This window comes from Ammospiza nelsoni, chromosome 5 (assembly GCF_027579445.1).
Source record: "Ammospiza nelsoni isolate bAmmNel1 chromosome 5, bAmmNel1.pri, whole genome shotgun sequence".
NCBI classification, from domain to species: Eukaryota; Metazoa; Chordata; class Aves; order Passeriformes; family Passerellidae; genus Ammospiza; species Ammospiza nelsoni.
In genome coordinates this window covers 23,112,529-23,132,070 of record NC_080637.1, presented here as the reverse complement: position 1 = coordinate 23,132,070, position 19,542 = coordinate 23,112,529, and the positions used below count along the sequence as shown (strand labels likewise).

Genomic DNA, 19,542 nt, shown 5'->3' with positions numbered 1-19,542 from the left:
TTGGTTACACTCTGAGCAGCAATGCCAAAGCCCACGTTCGTTTTTACTCTCCTAAGGCTGTCCGTGCCTGGGACCTGCGCTGAACGGAGCAGCTTTTTTATCTTGTGCCGTGACAGGTCACGGACCGAAGCAAATTCATTAGCTTTGCCGTTTCTTACGCTTTTAATGAACTACTGCCGGCTGCGAACATTTAAAACAACAACGGGCCAACAAAAGCCTCGAGACTGGTCAAGAAGCTGCAAGTTTTCCCTCGCCGTTCGCCTGACTTGAGGCGCTGCGGTCGCGCCGGGGACGCTCCGGAGGGCCCAAAGCTGCTCCGGGACAAGAGTGCGGCGGGCCCTGTGAGGCGGGAATGCCCCCAGGACCGCGGGAACGGCCCCGAACAGCGGGAACGCTCCCAGGAGCGCGGGAACGGCCCCGAACAGCGGGAATGCTCCCAGGATCGCGGGAATGGCTCCGGACCGCGAACCGGCCGGAACGACAGCGCAGGGCAGGACACGCAGCCTCGCACAGCTCGCCCAGCACAGACTACGCTTCCCGTGAGGCCTCGCGGCAGAGCGCGGGCCGCGGTGTGCGTCAGCGGCGCGAGCAGCCAATCGCGGCGGGGCCGCGGCGAGCGCCGTCCGCCGCCAATGTTGTTTTCGCTGAGTCGAGGTGCTGGTGTTGTTGGCCGCGGCGCCATATTGGAAGGGACGCGCGCCCGCTCTCGAGCAGCCCCTGGGCGCGGGCCCGGCCGCCGCCATGCTGTACCTGGAGGACTATCTGGAGAGTGAGTGTGTGCGCGGCGGGGGCGCCGGGCGGCCGGGCACGGCCGGTGCGGGGGAGCCGGGGGAAGCCGCGGCGAGGAGGCGGCGCCCCCCCTCCCCCACGGCAGCGAGTGACTGACTGGCTCCCTCCTCCCTCCCCCCTCTCTCCCGCTCCCCCGTGTCCCCGCAGTGATCGAGCAGCTTCCCATGGATCTGCGCGACAGGTTCACCGAGATGCGCGAGATGGACCTGCAGGTGCAGAGTACGTGAGTCCCGCCCCCTCCGCCTCCGCCCGCCCCCTGCGCGCCCGCCCCGCTCCGCCCCGCGGGCACCGGCCCCACCGCCGCGCCCCCGCCGCGGGGCGGCACGGCCGGGAAGGCCGAGCCGGCGAGGAAGGAAGGAAGGAGGCGAAGCGGCGCCGCTGCGGCCCGCGGCAGCAGCTCCGCCCGCTCTCCCGCGCTGCCCCGGGGCAGTCGCACCCCCTCCCAGCCGTGCCGCGGCTCTCCGGCAGCGCCGCTCTGCCCGGGGGCGTCTCGTCGTCTCCCGCGGGCGGAGGGAGCCGAGCCGGGCTCTGAGGCGAGGGGCGGGGCGGGGCGCACGCCCCCGGCGCTGTCGCGGCAGCCCCCGGCCCGCCCCGCGCCCCCGCCCGCCCGAGCGGAGCTGCCTGCCCGCGCTTGTGCTGCTCCCAAAGGCATCTTCCGTGGCACGTCCCAAACTCTTTAGATTTTTGATCCCTAAGAGCAGTGATGGTGGCTTGGAACATGAGTTATGTCCCACTCCTTCCAGCAGGCAGCGGCATGCTCTCCCTGAAACTTTCCAGCCAGCTCCCTGATAATAACATGGGAAGGTGCCATTTGCTCGGCCCTTTGTGCCCTAGCTGACATGCAAACAAATATATTTTATACTTTCGGTTTTATACAAATTATATTTTATACAAATGCCTACTTTTGTATAAATATGTATTTTATACAAAATATAAATACACTTCAAGTTTCTTTGTAGATCACTATCTCTGCTTACATCCTAATGTAATGCGCTGCCTTAGGCTGTTTTCAGGCTGCATTGCCATTTCATCTTATCTAATGCAATCACATCTGGGAATTAGGTGTCCTGTAACTCTGGGTAGCTGTTGCAGTCATTTAACACAATTAATATAGTTATCTATAACTGTGACTCAAAAGTATTCATTAGTGAAACTGCTACTGCACAAAAGATGAGAGCAATCATCAATATGGAAGGGCCAGGTTATTGTAAAGGGGAAGGAGAGAAAGAGCAGAGATTGAAATAACAAGGGAACACTGTATAGGAATACAAAATGCAGCAATAAGTGGGAACAGTTCTATAATACTTTAATGTGCTTTCCATTGGATATTTACTTCAGTGGACACAGCAGGTCTGTTTAACAGGCCTTATTGACACATGTAAAACTATCTATAGCATTTTTTTGGTATATTATCACCTAAATGTTCTCTTGAGTTCAGTGCTTAAAGTTGTGGGAGCTGTCATGGCTCCTTCTGGGACATAGCACCTCTGAAGTCACTATCACCAGGCAGTATCATGAGGGGAAGTGAGCCCTGACTTGGATAGTTTGGAATAAGTTCACAGATTTTACTTCTGTTCCATAAGAAGACAAAGAAAATAGTAGGGATTTTTTTTAGTTGTGTTTGAGAACTTGAGGCAGCTAGCAGGGCCAAGACAGCAGATTGTAATTTCCTCTGCTTTAACTGAAAATGACAAATAGCATTCCATGTTGTATTACTGGAAGTAGTAAATGACAGTGAATATTGCATACTAGGACCAACCTTAGGTGCAGAGAAAAATTTTCCCAGACCTTGGTACTTCAGTGATTCCTGTGCAATGATTGGCAGGGTATCCAGACATTTATGAAACTTCTGGACTAGCACCTCTTCAGCATCACTTGCCCAACTGCATGATGAACACCACATGCAAACCTGGGGCTTGTTTGGTGTCTCAGAAGTACTTGAAAGCAGTACTTTGATGAGTGATGCTGTCCCAGAAATCTACATGATTTGTAATTCAGAGATATCTCTGCTGCTCCGCTTTAGTGTCATGGTTGACTTTGTATTCTGTCCTGTTTGGACCACACTGCCTCCTAATGAGCCAGCTCCTGCTGTTTGTAGTTGGAAGAAACAATAAACTGGGTCTGTCTGCTCTATATTCTGATAAGATTGCTGTGGAAAAAGCAAAGATTGTCTGAATTGGGACTTGACTCTTGAGTTTTAACTGAGCTCCACATGAAGCATAAAATATGTTTTTCTGATTAAGTTAAAATCATGGATTATCAGGATTTCATGGTAAAATGCCAGTATCTGGAAAAAGGACTCTGTTCTCATAGCAGTTTTGGCAACTCTCTTGGGAAATTTGATCTAAGAAATGAGTATCTCAGAATATAGTATCACAAGAAAAAATGGATGAAGTTGAGTGTAGCAGAGAGAACTTTCCATCTCATTTGATAGATCTGACCTGAACTCGCCTTTGCCTTTTCTGCTCCTTCAGGAGAGACCAAGTTTCTGTGGAAGTTTTCCCTAGGCAGGTTCACACAAACTGGTAACAAGTCCTTGATTAAAATTGAAGAGGGGAGATACTTTTTAAATCTTTTCTTCTTTATGGAGGCACTGGAATAACACTTAAAGTGTTTGTGGAGATAGAGGATAGGAGATAGAATATTTTGTCTGTTGGCTTTTTGGACGAAGTTAGAGCTGTTTTCTCAAAGAACAAAGATTTTAGAAGCCTCCATATAAAGTGTGTGCTTCTTGCTTGCCTCTCAGGCTTCTTAATGTTCTCTACATGGTGCAAGTGGAAAATGCTCATGGTTCAGGTTCTCCAGCTTTAGCCTGTTGTACTCCAGAGGTGTTTGACTACTTTGTCTGGGTCTAAATAAAGTTGATGTGAACTTATGTCCCAACTGTAATGGCTTGGGATTAATAGTGCTCTGTCCAGTCAGTTGTTAGATTCCTCTTGGTTTTGTTCCTGAATGTTCCCAGTATAAAGAAAATTGATTAATATTTTTGACCATTGAGTATGAATGATTTTTGGATATTTACATAAACAGTTCTAGCTGTGAATTTTCAGAGAGTTGGGAAGACCCTTGGCCTCTTGGATTTTCAGAGTAAATCGTACTTAGGGTTTAATGAGCTTCTTGAACTAATTAATTAATTTGCATTTTGTTTTGGCAAGATGTGATCCAGTTTTACTGGTGGTTTCTGGAAAGTTTCTTAGGTGTTTTGCACCCAGAGCCTGAAGTTTGTAGGTGATTTGTGCATTTCACATTTAATTTAAAACTGATAGCTGGGCAAAATGTCACTGAGAATGCTGGGAAAAAGACTTAAGTACTGTTATGTATCCTGGCACTAGCAAGGCTGTCCAAGCTCGTTTGACTGAGGCAGCTGCATGTTTTTGGAAATGTGCAAGCTGTTGAGTGCAAAAGTGTCCAGCTGTTGAAATAGTAAACTCAGTGGGAGAAGGGTGGAGGGGAAAGGGAAGGGAATCCCTGTTCTTGTCTCAATAAACAATGAAAAAAAATACCTTATGGTTGACATTTTCCTTTCTAGGGACAGTTAATGTTAGAAAATGGGTGGTTTTATTTTTTCCCCCTTATGATATTTCTCAACTTCATGAAAGTGAGAATCCTGTCCAAATAATAGTTCATCAGTTTATTTACTCCTCTGGGGGTGGAGGGAATAATTTGTGAGTGCTTTCAATTTGCCCTGACACTTCCTAGCAAACAGTGGAGAGGCCCTGGACTTAAAGGCAGGGCTTCATCTTCAGTTGGTCTACCTTTTTGAGACACTAATTTTTTTCAATTATTTGGTTTTGTATTTGACTGTTTCTCTTAGGAGAACATTTTGTTTCCTGCTCAGTTTGTAACTGGCTAGAATGTTCCAAAGTCAGCAGTCTAGAGCCCTGGGTGAGGAGTTTGGGTCGTGCTTTAAGTCACTACCACTGCTCTTAGGGACAAAAAACCTTTAGAACTTGGAGTCCTGCCTGTCTCATGCTGGAGAGCACAAGAACCTTGATGAGAATCCTACCAGAATGCAATTCTGCTTCTTGGAAATTAAGGTAAATATTTCCCTCCGCTGTCCACTGTTGCTTGGTTGTTTTGGTTTTTTCTTTTTTTTCCTCTCTAATAGTTTGCACCTCAGTCCTGTCAAGTTTGTTTGAGAAAAAAATTTCTCCTTATTTTCTAATGTTTATGTACATGAGAAAATAACATTTGTCTCAATCTTTCCCTATGCTACAGATGCAATGGATCAGCTTGAGCAGAGGGTAAATGAATTTTTTATGAATGCAAAGAAAAACAAACCTGAATGGAGAGAAGAACAAATGACATCAATCAAAAAAGTAAGGATATCATAAGAGTGGGTCAGATTTTTCTTTTGCAAACTAAGACAACCTTAGGAAAAAATAGTTTATGATTGATGGGAGATTTAAGTGTTGAGAACTGTGCCTTCCCTTGGGCTTTCATAGAGGTGGATGGAACTACCATGGAGGAGAAAGTGAGTGGAAGGATTCTTTGATCAAGAATTTCTCTGAAGTTTTACAGAGCACTTGCTAGCATTTAAAAAACATGTAATTGAAATGGTGAGGAAGCCTGAGCTAAATTTGGAGCTCAGATTTTCTTGTTTTTGTTTGTGTGACGTGAAGTTGCCCAAGTTAATGTGCTTTCTTTTAGAGGATATTTTTCAAGCTTAGATTCAGCATTTCCTGTGATTTTCTGCCAATGTCCTTCTACACATTATACATATGGTCTGTTTAGCTTGAGAGAGGGAGGAGTAAGAAAATGAATATGAATGTGTTCTGTGTTATCCTTCAATACTTGAGCATTGGTGATGGTATTTTTAGCAATGTAGCCCATCATTTTGTCAGGAGAAACCCCTTTGTAGTCTCCTACAGTGGCTACTTCAGCCCCTAATTTGGGTAAGGGTTGTTTTTGTCTTTAATTAATGCAAATAGGTTTTTTAAATTCTGAAAAAGAAAAAGGTCAGAGCTCTGACTCCACTGGAATAAATGAAAAATTGTTGTTGACTTTTGTTGAATCAAAACTTCAGTAGTTTTCACAGAAGTTACTATTCAGTGGAAATTGAGAATTAAAAAGGCAGTAAAATCTGTTCAACTCTAAAGTACAAGCATTTGAAAACACACCTTTTTTAAACTTTTGTCTGAATTTTCATAGGTTAGAGGAGACTTCTAGATTGTTTTTGTCAAATTACGTAGAATGCACTCATGAGTTAGAGAAACTTATTTTAAAGCAATTTAAATTATATACAATATTATCTCTGTTTAACTAGAATGCTGGAAAGGCTTCCCCACAGAGTACTTCAGCATCATTTTGAAGAGCAGTAGGATTTGTGGTGGACCTGAAATAAAAGACATGCTCTTATTTTAAGTCCATAACATGATGCTGTGTAATATAAAATAAATCCAAGATTGTTTAATTTCTTGTAGCATTTCTTGCAGTAGGAAGTGTCTCCTTCTTGTAATGTGGCTTTTTTTAACACAGGGAAAATAATTTGATTTATATATCTCATTTAAAATGCAGATGATTGTTGTTTACAGAAAAATTTCAGTCTTTCTGAAAACTGACTTAAATTTATCCTTTTGACTTATATTTTATGCTTCATAAGAGCAGCTTAAACTTACTGAAATTAATTCTGTTACATTAATTTTTTTTTAATTCTCTTCATAACAGGATTATTATAAAGCTTTGGAAGATGCAGATGAAAAAGTGCAACTGGCTAATCAAATATATGATCTGGTAAGTGGACACAAGAGTTGTGGTGAATTACCTAAATTTATGCCCTGGGAAATTCTAAGCATTTTGATAAGCACTGCAGTCATGCTGCAGTGTGCTGTACTTTTATGTTGTCTGCATACAGATGTTTTGCTGATGAAAGAAACATTTTATATTTTATTGACTTTTAAAAATTTTGGGTAGTAAGTGTCACTTAAATATAAATCAGAGAAATAGTATTAGAAATCCTAAGATTTTAATGCATGGTTTCAGCTTGTTTAGGAGACTGGTTGAGAGAATCCTTTGTCATGCAGTGTTGAGGAGTCCAGGAAGGCTGGGCATTCTTCAAGAAGGAAATCTTAAATGTATAGGAGCAGCCCATCCCCATGTGCCAAAAGAGAAGCCAGCAGGGAAGAAGACCAGCCTGGCTACATACAGAGCTTGGGCTTCAATCTGGGGGAAAAAAGAGAGTGTATCACCTTGGGAAGAATGGGCAGGCAACTTGAGAAGATTGCAAGGATTTTAAGAGGTTGTGTGGGGAGATATATTAGAAGGGCCAAAGCCCAAGTCAAACTTTATCTGGTTACTGCTGTGAAAGACAAAACATATTTTAAAAAATATATCGGCAGTAAAATAAGGGCTGTGCAAAAATCTTCATCCTTTACTGGATAGAGAGGTAAACATAGTGATGGAGGATGAAGAAAAGGCAGAGATACTTAATGCCTTCATTGCTGCACAGTATTTAACAGCAAGCCCAGTTGTTCTCAGGGTATCCAGCCCCCTGAGCTGGAGCAAGGGGATGGGGGGCAGAATGAAGTCTCCATAACTCAAGGGAGTCAACAACCTGCTGTGTCACTGAGACACACACGAGTCTGGGGCTGTGATGGGATCCTCCCCATGGCTGAAAAAGTCACTGAGCCACTTTTGGGTGTTTCCCAGAGGTCCCAATTGACTGGAAATCAGCAATGTAGTGCCCGTGTACAAGAAGGGTCAGAAAGAGCATCTAGGGCAGTAAGGGCCTGTCAGCCTGACAGTGCTGGGGAAGGTCATGGAGCAGATCATCCTGAGTGTCATGACACAGCACAAACAGGACACCCAGGGATCCGGCCCAGGCAGAGTAGGTTTGGGAAAGGCAGGTCTTGCTTGGCTGACCTGATCTTCAGTGATGAAGTGACCTGCTTAGTACATGAGGGAAAGGCTCTGGATGTTGTCTACCTGGACTGCAGTAAAGCCTTGGACACTGTTTCCTACAGAACTCTCCTGGAGAACTGGCTGCTCACACCTTGGGCAGGGGCATTTTTCATTGGGTGAAAAATGGGATGAATGGCCAGACCCAGAGAGGGATGGCATGTGATTAAAGTTTATTTATTTTACATTTCTCAAGAGAACAGAACCTGCAAGTCAGACTACACTCAAATATAGAAGACATAAAACAACTGCTTTAGTTTCATTACAACTAGCCAAAAGTTTGTTCTAGAAAAGTTGGAACTGCCACTTCTCTTTTGCTTAGCTGATAACTGGAAAAACCTCCCAGTTTTTAATAAAGATGGGTAAATTTTGCTGTGTGATTACAGATGTAGAAAGCATTTGGAATGTAGTCTTTCTTTTCACGATAGTGAGTTGAGAATTTTTGGGGTTTTTTTTTTGATTAATTTTTAATACCCAACAGCATGTCATAGTTTGCTGAAATGCACAGGAGTCTCCACTTTCAGTTGAGACTCCTGTGCATTTCCTCTCCTAAGCACAAATTTATTGGTGCTTATAGTGGCACACAAATTGCACACAGGTTTCAGTTCAGAACTTGCAATTTCCCCAAAGCAGCCCAGTTTCTACTAAAGTCCATGTCATGTACTGTTCTTTCTCTTCCCTTTTAAGTTTGCATAACTAGAGCACCTCCAAGTCTTCTTCATCTTTATTTCTGAAAAGAAGTGTCTTGGAGCTTTCCCTATGCTATTTTGGTGTTAACAACAGTGTCTCTTCTGAGTGAGATAAATGGAGGTGACCAAGAAGATCCCTTCTGTGCATTATTGTGCTTAGTGCTGCATGGCACAAAATTGCTGGAAGGGAAATACTTAGCAAGCCTGAGATGAAGGATGTAGATATTCATGTTCCAGAACTGGATGCTATTTATTTTTGCTTTATCTAACAACAGGTAGACCGTCACTTGAGAAAATTGGACCAGGAACTTGCTAAATTTAAAATGGAACTTGAAGCAGATAATGCTGGAATTACAGAAATATTAGAGAGACGTAAGTATGCATGTTTTTCTTTAAGAACTTGACAGACTTTCTGTCAATTTCCAGAATTAAACTATCAAACACTTGTTAGTGGCTGCCAGTATTTTCACCCATGTTTTAACCCCCTTTGAAATTTTAGTTTAACCCACTCTTAGATTTTAGTTTCAACCTCGATTTATACCAGTGAAATCAAAATACATTTGAGTAAGTAGAATAATTTCACACAACTGCTGTCCTTGTGAATTGCTACAGTAAGATACATAATTCTTTAAACCTGTTTTTAATGGTTGTAGGTATTCAGCCAAGTACTTTGGCCTAAGCATGCCACCTACCCAATTGCAAGGGTAACATTTCTTCCTTGAACTGGTTGCCACCAAACTAAGGAGGGACATTATTTTAGGTTTCCATGTACTCGGTGATTTTCTATTTTAAAGGGGCAAGAATGGGTTGTTCTATAATGGGCCAGTGAAGGAAAAGCATTTTAGGTAAGAAACCTGCATGTTAAATACAGCCATGCTGGTATTTGGAATTTGAATAAAAATGTAAAGTTACAACTTTTTTGCCAGCTTGGTGTAGAAGAATCTGTCTTTTCTGTATGTATCAGCATTTAGACATCAAATTCAAATGTGATAAATTTCTGAGTTGATGTAACTGCTGTGATTATGGAGGCAGTGGCTGTCCTCATAGCCAAAGATAGTGAAAATTTACTTGAGTCACTTGTGGATATTAGGAACAAGCATTCTTTCTTGGAACTTTTTGTGGCTGAGTTGTATAAGCTGGGAGTTTGGGGCTATTTTATTTGTAATTGCTATTACAAATAAACAGGCACAATATAAGAAAACTCTAAATTAAACACTGTTCATTAACTAGCAATTACAGAAAAAGACTAGTTTACTTTAGTTTAAATCCCAGTTGGTTTTAGGATGCAGTGCTACCTTCTGTAGAACCACATGTTTGGAGAGGTTGCTAGATAGGATTTCAAGAAATCAAAATAGAGAAGCACTGTACTGCATGTTGCATCTTTCAGGTTTGTTTGGTTTGAGGATTTTGTTTCCTTGTTTGTTTTTAAATAAAGCTAAAAGTAGAAGACTTAACATTTTTAGCTTTCAGAGTAAGTAAATACATAAGGTTGAAGTCCCACCAGAGGGCAGCCTTTGGGCAAGTTCATAACGTGATTGAAGTTCTGTCAGCCAAAATAGCTCCTTATGCTTTGATCCTCTTCTAGAATAATTTTACTAAACTTTTGTAATATTTATGTATTACTCATGTATTTCAGTGCTTTTTGAAAGCACTGGAGGAGGTAAAGAAATGCTGAGGATACAGATTTTGAAAAATGAATGTGAATTGCTTTCTTGTTTTGTCTTCTGTATAAATGTAAGTTGGTGGGTACTTGCAACTACTTAAAGATCTTTTTATTAGAGATCGGAGAACAAAATATTGTATATTGTTCCAAATTTATAGCCAAAGTCTCTCCTATGCTGTAATTAATTGGCCTCATCTTACAAGAAATATTATTGTTAGACATATACTTGGATTTATGCCTGACTTTTTCCTTTTGCGGGGGGGAGGATGGGGGTGGGATTTGTTGTTGTTTGTTGGTTTTGTGGGGTTTTTTGTTTTGTTTTTATTTGTATTGTTGCTCTGTGTATTTTGGATGTTAAGAAAATCTGGATGATGGTCTGCAGCCCTTTCATTTGAATGTTAAATCTTCTTTAAAGATGAAACTGCTATTTTCTTGAGTTTTGACTGAATGTGACAAGGTAGACTCAGTGGAACAAGATGCCTTGTTTATACAGTTTATATTGTTCAGTCTTCAGTTTATACTGGTGTAGATGGTCAGTACTTTTGGTGCAGCCATTCTGCAACTCATTTGATTCAGTGGCTTGGTGAGGGCAATAATGTTCTTGGTTCTTCTTATTTGTCTTGATTTTAAGCTCTTGATTTCAACAAGATAGTAGCAGTCACCAATTTTTATTTGAGAACTAATCTCACTGGTTCATGGTTGTACTGTAGAAATGGTTTCAACGCCAGCAAAAATTCTTCTGATTAAAATAAATATAACTGCATTGTGATTTGGTTAGTATTTTAACAATCCCTTTAGTATGTAAAAGTTAAACAAGTGCCAACTCTCAATTTTCATGTCATTCTTACCTCCCTCTTAGGGTCTCTGGAGCTGGATACACCAGCACAGCCTGTGAATAACCATCACTCCCATTCTCACACTCCAGTGGAGAGTAAGTATTTGAAACTTAAAAACATGGCCACTCTTTATGTTTCCTTTGGGGTTTTTTTGTTGAGAAGTATGAGGAAAAAGATGGTTCAGAACGTTTTTCCCCTCCATCATTGCAAGGAGAAAACAAAGCATAATAAACACTAATCATATCTGTTAAGAAGTGCAAGAATAAATTAGGTTTTGCTGGTGGGAATTAGTTGAAAGTACTAGCATAATTTGACTTTCGAGCTGAATAGATTTTAAATTTCGTTTAATTTATTTCATTTAGAAAGGAAACACAATCCATCTCACCATAGTACAACAGATCATGTTCCTGAAAAGAAGTTTAAATCTGAAGCTCTTCTATCTACCCTGACATCAGATGCTTCTAAAGAAAACACACCAGGTAATCCTAATTGTCTTTCATTTCATTGCTTTTTAGTCAGAAGAGAAACTTAATTATGTTTGTGAATTTGTCTTCTGAAATCACAGAATCATGGAATAGGTAAGGTTGAAAGGGACCCCAGTGGGTCATCTGGTGCAGCCTCCCTGCTCCAGCAGGGCCATCCCAGAGCACATGGCACAGGGTTGTGTCCAGACAGTTGTTGAATATTTCCAGTGAGGGAGACTCCACAGCCTCTCTGGACAGCCTGTTCCTATGCAACCTGTCCTGTGTGTAGCCACCTGCACAGTACAGAAGTTCTTCCTTATATTCAGGTGGAGCTTCCTGTGCATGAGGTCCTGCCTTTTGCCTTTGGTCCTATTGCTTGGCACCACCAAGCAGAGCCTGGCTCCATCCCCTTGACACCTTCCCTTGAGATGCTCACAGACAGTGATGGGGTCCCCTCTCAGTCATCTCTTCTCGAGGCTGAACAGGCCCAGCTCCCTCAGCCTTTCCTCATAAGGGTTTTCTTCACTCCACTGGACCCACTGCAGAAGCTCCATGTCTCTTGTACTGAGGAGCCCAGAACAGGACACAGCACTCCAGATGCAGCTTTGCTAGGGCTGAGTGAGGGTCAGGATCACCTCCCTCAACCTTCTGGCCATGCTTTTCCTAATGCTCCCCAGAACACCATTGGCCTTCTTGGCCCCCAGAGAACACTGCTGGCTGAGGGACAGTTTGTTGTTCACCAGGACCCTGAGGTCCTTCTCCTCAGGGTGGCCTTTCAGCAGGTCAGCCCACAGCCTCTGCTGTTGCTTGGGGTTGTTCCTCTCCAGGTGCGCTGCACTTTCCTTTGTGGAATTTCTAGACCCTGTGCCATCAATAAAGACCTTCTGGGATCTGTCATTCAGCCAGTCCTCAATCAGAGACTGATACCGCTTTCCCTGGGATTTTCAGTCACTTGAAACATGAGAAATTACAGGCATTCTTAGTCATCTGTGTCTTCCATGAAGTGTGTCTGCTTTGTTGTCATTTAACAGCTGTATGATGGCTGTTTCTTTTTATTTACACTTTGAAGAAGATAACAGTACAGTTTCATTCAGCTAGTAGTACAAATATAAGAGATGAATGCATTATTTTTGGGAAGAAAATGCATACAACAGTTTCCAAAGTAAGGGAAAAGAATTTTCACACCTTTTTCTAAGAGTTGGTCTGAAAATAAATTTTTTTCATGTGTTGTCTATGTCAAAAGAAAAGTCTTTTTGTATATAGTGACTAAAAAAACCTAAACCTTTCTGCCTATTCTCAATATTAAGGTGTTTCATGGTTTCTTTTCTGAAAATAAAGGACTAAGGAGTTATATAGTAAATCAGATACCTCAATCATGTTTTAAGTCAGTTTTAAGTCATTTCAGTCATGTCTATTTCAGTTTTCTTTTGAAGAAACTTCACTTGAGGCTGCAAATAAAATGTAGCTATATTTGAGCAGCTGTCACTCTGCAGATGACCCCGGAAATTGTTTTGCATTAAAACTGATTTGTAGATTTTAGAGTAAAGATTGTTGGAAGTTTTACTTCAGAAACAGTATAGGTGTGTAATCATTCTTACCTTCTTCTTGATGATTATAGTAGTGAGAATTGTTTCAATATAGGCATAGGTATGGCAGCTGTATCTGTTCTTCAATAGCTGAGCATCATAGTGAGAGCTGTCTTTCTAAAAGGACTCCTTGCACATGAGGAGAAAAGAACAAACTTCTCTTTTTTCCCCCCTCATAAACAAATACTGGCTGTATCTAATTACTTTTAAAACCTTTTTTCCAAATGATTAGACTGCTCTGATGCGTAAACGGAGTTCCTACTCTTTCACTGGCTATCATATAACTCTTCTTAAAATGCAAAGGAATTTAGTTTCATTTTGAATTTCATAAATGTGTTCTGTTCATCAAGGGTGTCGAAACAGTAATTCATCATCCTCTTCAAACAATGCATACAATACAAACTCTTCTCAACCATTGGCATCATATAACCTGGGCTCATTATCTTCAGGATCCGGGGCCGGTGCAATTACCATGGCAGCAGCTCAAGCAGTGCAAGCCACGGCACAGGTAATGTCAAACTATTCTTGTCATTCTGCCATCTGCTTATGATTAAGAAGAAAGGCTAGTGACTGGTTTTGTTTTTTTTAAAAAAATCTGAATTCCCATGATCGCTTTCAGCTGATGTGATTCAGTTCTTATATTAGAATTTTATTATTATGCGACAGTTTCATCCTGTTTAGCTAGCCTACAGGGTCAACTTGTTTTCTGACTTTTCCTGGAAGATGTTCTCACACATTTCAGTGCTTTCTGTACATAATTTCATTAACAAGGTAACGAGTGAACCTGTGCATATCATTAGCAGTTAGCAGCCTTATGTAGCACCTTTACTGTGTAATCTGATACAACATCAGCATTCCTTTTAGATGAAGGAGGGAAGACGAACATCCAGTCTAAAAGCCAGCTATGAAGCATTTAAGAACAATGATTTTCAGCTTGGAAGAGAATTTTCATTGTCCAGAGATTCAGCTGGATATTCATCATCAGCTCTGGCATCTACCTTAACTCAGACATTAAGTTCATCAACCACAGATTCACGAAGTGGCAGAAAAAGCAAGTAGGTTTTCTTATTGTTGACTGTAATTATAAATTTGAAGGCAGATGAGCTTTTTTTTTAAAAAAGTCATGGGCTGTAATAGAATACATTGTATTTAATATCTGTGGGGGGGAATCAGCAGAAGGTGGTTACTGCCTCTTGGCCATTTTTTTTGCAGCGCTGTGTTCTTTAGTTCTCCCACTTCTTTTTCTTTAAGCAAACTTTATTGATCTGCGTTTTTATCTGAGATACAATCAAGTTTCTTCCCTCACTTTTCCGTGTTTTGGAGAGGATTGATCTAACAGCAATTGTTGGGAATTACTGTGCAATGGTTTGTGGATGGTTTTGAAATAACCTGGAGATGTCTGATGCCAAGTAAACATGACACTTTCTAATGACTGACTGTGTAGAACAGGGAATGAATTTCATTTCTGAATGAAGTTTTAAAACATTTTTAACAACTCCATGTTACAACACATTCAACAATCAGAACTTGTACTTGAAAGAATTTATCTCAAAATACCCATCCTTTTAAATTGTCTTGAGTTTTTTTCTTCATTCAAATTTGTGTGTGTTCACAACTCAGTTATAATGCTGTTTGAGAAGCATTTTTCATCTATGAATATCTTGGGTGTCAGGTCTGACCTATAAGCAAAAGCAGAGAAATTTTACTTTGGCACCATTCCTATGGAGTGATTGCTGATGCTTGAGTGGAGATTAACAGAGAATCAGACATCTTCAAAACAGTTATCTATTGTACATGACGTATGACATTATTTATATGTAAATTCCTGTTTTATTGGTAACAATTTTTATAAGGACTTGACACCAAAACTATTGAGGGAAAACTTTGTGAAGAAGAGCATTTGTTAAAGCCACTAGACAGTTTAGAGCTGTTGAATTCCATTGATCAGAGCAGCACATCCTGCACTTGTAAGTTGGTATGATTTGTTTCCTTTTCCAAGGGCATACAGTGGGTGCATTCCAGTGGTTGAATGAAATGTGATGGTGAATGACAGCTTTGGGATTTACATACTGCAGCAGTTCAGAGTCAACAAAGTACTTGTTTAGTGATTCTTTAACTTGGCAGAAAATAAATCATCTATGCACTTTTTTTTCCTTTTTTCTTTTTACTCTTCCTCAGAAACAACAACAAATCCTCAAGTCAGCAGTCCTCATCATCATCATCTTCTTCCTCTCTATCATCATGTTCTTCTTCATCTGCGCTGGCACAAGAACTGTCTCAGCAAACAGCAGTAATACCAGAGTCTGATTCTAACAGCCAGGTTGATTGGACCTATGATCCAAATGAGCCACGTTACTGTATTTGTAATCAGGTAAGGATGGCCTCCAAATTGAAATACAACTACAGCTGCTGTTTTGATGTAGCTGAACTTCCTTCTCTGAATGCTAATTTTGAAAAAACTGTATTTTTACTCTTGAACTTCTGATCTGTTTTTATTTACTTACTGGTGGTGTGAAGAATGAACTGTTGAAGCTAAAAATAGTCAGTTTTTTAAGTGATGTGATATCCTTGGAGAGTTTTAAATCTTGTAGTGGAGACTTCAGGAATAATCAAATTTTTTAAAAATTGAGAGGATTTGCAGTGAATTTAGTTTCTTATCCAATCTGAAATATGCAAATGTATCTTGGTTTGCATAAACAGTTTTGAAAAATCAATTCACTATAAACATGATGGTGTTTGGGTTGTGTAACAAAAGTAAAATGAAGATGTTGTTACTGCTATTAATGGAAGAACTCCTCAAAGGAAGGAATTTGAATGTTGGGCTCTTTCAAAATGTAATTGCTAACGTTTTTTTTTTCTTATTTTACTAGGTGTCCTATGGTGAAATGGTAGGCTGTGATAACCAAGATGTAAGTAATAAAGTTCAAAAGGTTCATGAGAGGCTTATGCATATAACTATTGCATGTAGGAGTTGCTTTTTTTCAGAGTTTGTTTTTGAGTAGAGTTTTTTAGAGTAAAGTGCGTATGATTTGAACCATCCTTCAGGAAACTTCTCATGTCTCCACATGGCTTAGAGTCTTTTAGAAACTGGCAGCCTTTGCTAGGTTCAAAAATGCCCTGCTTCAAAATACCCTTTATTTCTGTGAATTTTCAGCTATTTCACTACTAATAAGAGTTGTCCTTTTCAAACAAAAAAGTTTTCAAAGAACAGTTGAATATCATAATGTATTTACTGAGATAACTACATTTAAACAGAAGTGAGTGGTAAGATTTCTTTGTCAAACTAAGTATTTCAAAGCACAACATACTTATTCTGCTCTGTAATGTGAGTCCATATATGACTCCTAGAATTTTTATCATTTTTCTTAGTGTACTGAATGTATGTTGCAGATCTTCCCCTCTCTTTGTTTTGTCCTGTAACTGGTGTGAAATGCCAAATCTAAACTTTTCACTCACGTTGCATTTTCATAGAATTGTATTTGTGATACTCATTTTGAAAAAAAACCCAATTCACAAACCCTCTCTTTTAACTCTTTTTATAGTGCCCTATTGAGTGGTTCCACTATGGATGTGTTGGACTGACAGAAGCACCAAAAGGGAAATGGTACTGTCCACAATGTACAGCTGCAATGAAGAGAAGAGGCAGTAGACATAAATAAGTTTGTTCATCTGGAAAAAAATTGCATAATATAGGTTTTATAAAGGACTTGGGAGGGGAGGGGCAACTCTCAGCACACTTCCTTGCAACCACTGAAGAGTAACATAGCAATCATAGAATGGTAAGGTTGGAAGGGACCGTAAAGATCTTCTAGTTCCAGCCCCCAGTCATAAGATCTTGAACTATTGGTTTTGCTAAGTCATGTTTTAATATTGTAGGTAAATTATTTATGCACCTTGATGTGCTATAGATACTATTCCAGTGAGCCTTGGATTGTTCCAGTGGCCAGCATATGCAGATATTTGTACTATCAAACCATTTTCTCTAAGCAGTGGGCATTCTACAAATACTCAATCTTCCAAAAATTCCGATAAGTCAAGATTTTAAATGTATGTTTTATATACAACAGATATATTCTGCTGCATGTACTGTACTCAAGAGCTGTTACGTAACACTATGTATATTAATAGTGCAAAAAGTCAGTGCTTCTGAAAGGAAAAAGAGACAGTGGTTTTTAAAATGCCTTTATAGCTTTGGTTCTTTATGAAACTTAATTCAGCAGGCTGAAGAAAATGGTTCTTGTATACAGCGGGCTGTTGTCCTTTAGGGTACTTGAGTATGTAAAGACAAAAAATGCTGTAGAATACAACAAACTTGTGCCATTAGTCTTTCTATGTTTCTGCTCCAGAGAAGGTGGGGGCCATAAGAAGAAAAAAAGGTGTTAAAGTGACGATAAATTTTTATACCAAATGTGTTTATTTTTTTGTGCAAGTAATCCTTTAAATTTGAATTGTATTAGGTGTAAAATAAAAGAACCTCAACTCCTCAGATTAATGTTTCCTGTGCATTTGTCAAAAAAAAAGGTCTCTTACTGAAATGGTTTCACAAATTTCCTTTTTTTTCCTGGCTCTTTAATGCAGCAGCATTGAACAGAAAGATGGGTTTTATGCCTATTTTTTCCTTCCTTCTTCTTTCCACTATTAAAAAATATGCTTTCCCTTTGAAATAAAGATTTTACTTCAGCCCTGTGTTAGGCTGAAAGACTGTGGCTGTCATGTGGGAGCTTTCCAGACCCATGAAGAGAAGTGAGGGAGAGAAGGAAGCAGTTCCATTGCATGACCGTGCAAATAGTGTCAAGGGAATAAAACCAGATAGGTCCATTAGGAATACAAGTATGTGCAGAGAATGAAACCAGGCTTCTGTCACGCCACATTTTTTCAAAATGGAAAAAGTAGGCATTTAAAGTCCATGAACTCAGGAAAAGTAGATGTGAAAGAAGGGAAATGTGATTATGGATGATAAATATTCTCTTTGGCAAAAGAATAGGATAGAAGTCGGTGAAAATAAACAGCAAGAAGCAGTTAACTAAGGTTCCCTTGACACTGGGAACTCAACCCACTGTGTATATATTTCTGTGGAAATCTCAGTATAAGAAAAACACTTGAAGACTAGAATATCTGGTTTTAAGTGAGGCTGTTGAGACAGTGGAGATAACAAAGTGTTTGTTTTGTGGAAAGCTGGTGCCATGCTATAAATTGAAATTAAATAAGCAACCAGTAATTAGGCTGTCCTGAAACTGAATGTCTGCCCCAAGAGCTAAGAACTAAGTCCTTTGAGAATTAAGACTGTATACACCAAAATCTCTCACTGCCTAAGATGATAGCAGTGATATCATACCTAAGATGATAGCAAAATTACAAATCCAAAATAAAATTTCAAATTTTAGTGTGAATATTGGATCCCTGTTTCATTGGGAAATGTAAATTATTTTTTTCATTGAGTTCTAAAAGTTTTTTCATTCAGACTAATCTCATGACAGACTGTCTGATAAAATAGAAAACATATTTAAACATTTTGCTAAAACAATGTAAATATAAAATATAAAATAATACTTAGATTTCACTTTACCTGCAGCTGAGTCCTCTGAAGTAGAAAGTAGGGATTACTATGTAGGAAAGTGATTTGGAAGTTACCTAGTAATTTTATGGAAACCTCAGCTCACTGTTCAGCAGCAGGTCACAAAAGTGCTATGACTCAGTAGGAGATAAAAAACAAAACAGAAAACAATTTTACACTGTGTAAATTGAATTGCAGTTAGGTCAACGTAGCACAAAATTCTGGTCTGCTCTGTTACAAAAAGACAGCAAAGCTAGGAAAAGGCTCCGATTGGAGGGTCAAAGCTGTATCATGACAACATAGCTGAGGAACAGATTAATTGTCTGGGACTCTTCTGGATGGGAAAGAGGCAGCTCCATGAGAATATAATAGGGATTGTAAATTAAGAAGTGATGTGAAAAGGTGTGTGTTTTGATAGAAGCAGTGGTGTGGAGGTAGCCAGTCCAAAATGAAAAAATGAGCAACATTTTTTCACATGTGGCATGCCTACATTACAAAATGGGATATATAGCTAAGTTCCCTGGATCAGAAACTCACTGAAGACTGATCAGTAGGGATCAAAAGTGTTTGAGGAAAGTATTCCAGCTTGCCTCTGACAGTTCTAAAATCCTCTGGAACTCAATGAAAGCTATTTGATACCAAACATTATGTTAGGTGACCTTCTGCATTAGGCAGTGCAGTTTCTTTTAGTTTCATGTCAGTGTTCCAACATTTGGATGAACTTTTAGGATGAGGGGTATTTGTAGTACCACAAACTGAGAATCAATATGCTAAGCACTCTAATGGAACAAAGCATTGTCTATTCCTTGTAAAGAGTATTGTCTGTATGCACTGGGGAGCTGTAACTTTTCTTTATTCTAGATCTGAAATGAAAAAGGGGGAGAAAATACATTAATGGATATTAATCTGAAAATCCCACTAGTTTGTCTCTCTGGATAGGAAGGGATAATTTGCATTCTTCTTTACCAAACTTTGCAACATGTTATTGACACACAGTAAAGGTCAGAAATTCTGAGGTTTGTTTCACTTTTCTGTTTTGCCTCACCAGGGAGGTACTTTCCATT

General features: G+C 40.1%; 1 protein-coding gene across 3 annotated transcripts; it reads left to right on the top strand.

The window, feature by feature from the left end:
• Positions 1 to 628: 628 nt before the first annotated feature.
• ING3 (inhibitor of growth family member 3) lies at positions 629 to 17,410 on the top strand. 3 transcript variants are annotated; one of them, XM_059473019.1, is made up of 12 exons: positions 629 to 769; positions 937 to 1,008; positions 5,008 to 5,108; positions 6,457 to 6,522; positions 8,651 to 8,747; positions 10,898 to 10,969; positions 11,237 to 11,353; positions 13,374 to 13,432; positions 13,789 to 13,979; positions 15,103 to 15,295; positions 15,795 to 15,833; positions 16,467 to 17,410. In XM_059473019.1, exons 1-12 carry the CDS (start codon positions 742 to 744, stop codon positions 16,581 to 16,583), a joined length of 1,152 nt encoding a protein of 383 aa, XP_059329002.1. In that variant the 5' UTR covers positions 629 to 741; the 3' UTR covers positions 16,584 to 17,410. The 3 variants fall into 3 exon arrangements, with proteins under 3 accessions (XP_059329002.1, XP_059329001.1, XP_059329004.1); XM_059473018.1 differs by having other exon boundaries at positions 13,275 to 13,432; XM_059473021.1 differs by lacking the exons at positions 629 to 769; positions 937 to 1,008 and adding an exon at positions 4,720 to 4,826 and having other exon boundaries at positions 13,275 to 13,432.
• The last annotated feature ends 2,132 nt before the right edge of the window (positions 17,411 to 19,542 follow it).

Coding starts and splice junctions, on each gene's coding strand:
- ING3 (XM_059473018.1), top strand. CDS start 742: ATGCTGTACCTGGAGGACTATCTGGAGA. Junction 10,970..11,236: donor TTCTCACACTCCAGTGGAGA/GTAAGTATTTGA, acceptor TATTTCATTTAG/AAAGGAAACACAATCCATCT. Junction 15,834..16,466: donor TAGGCTGTGATAACCAAGAT/GTAAGTAATAAA, acceptor CTCTTTTTATAG/TGCCCTATTGAGTGGTTCCA.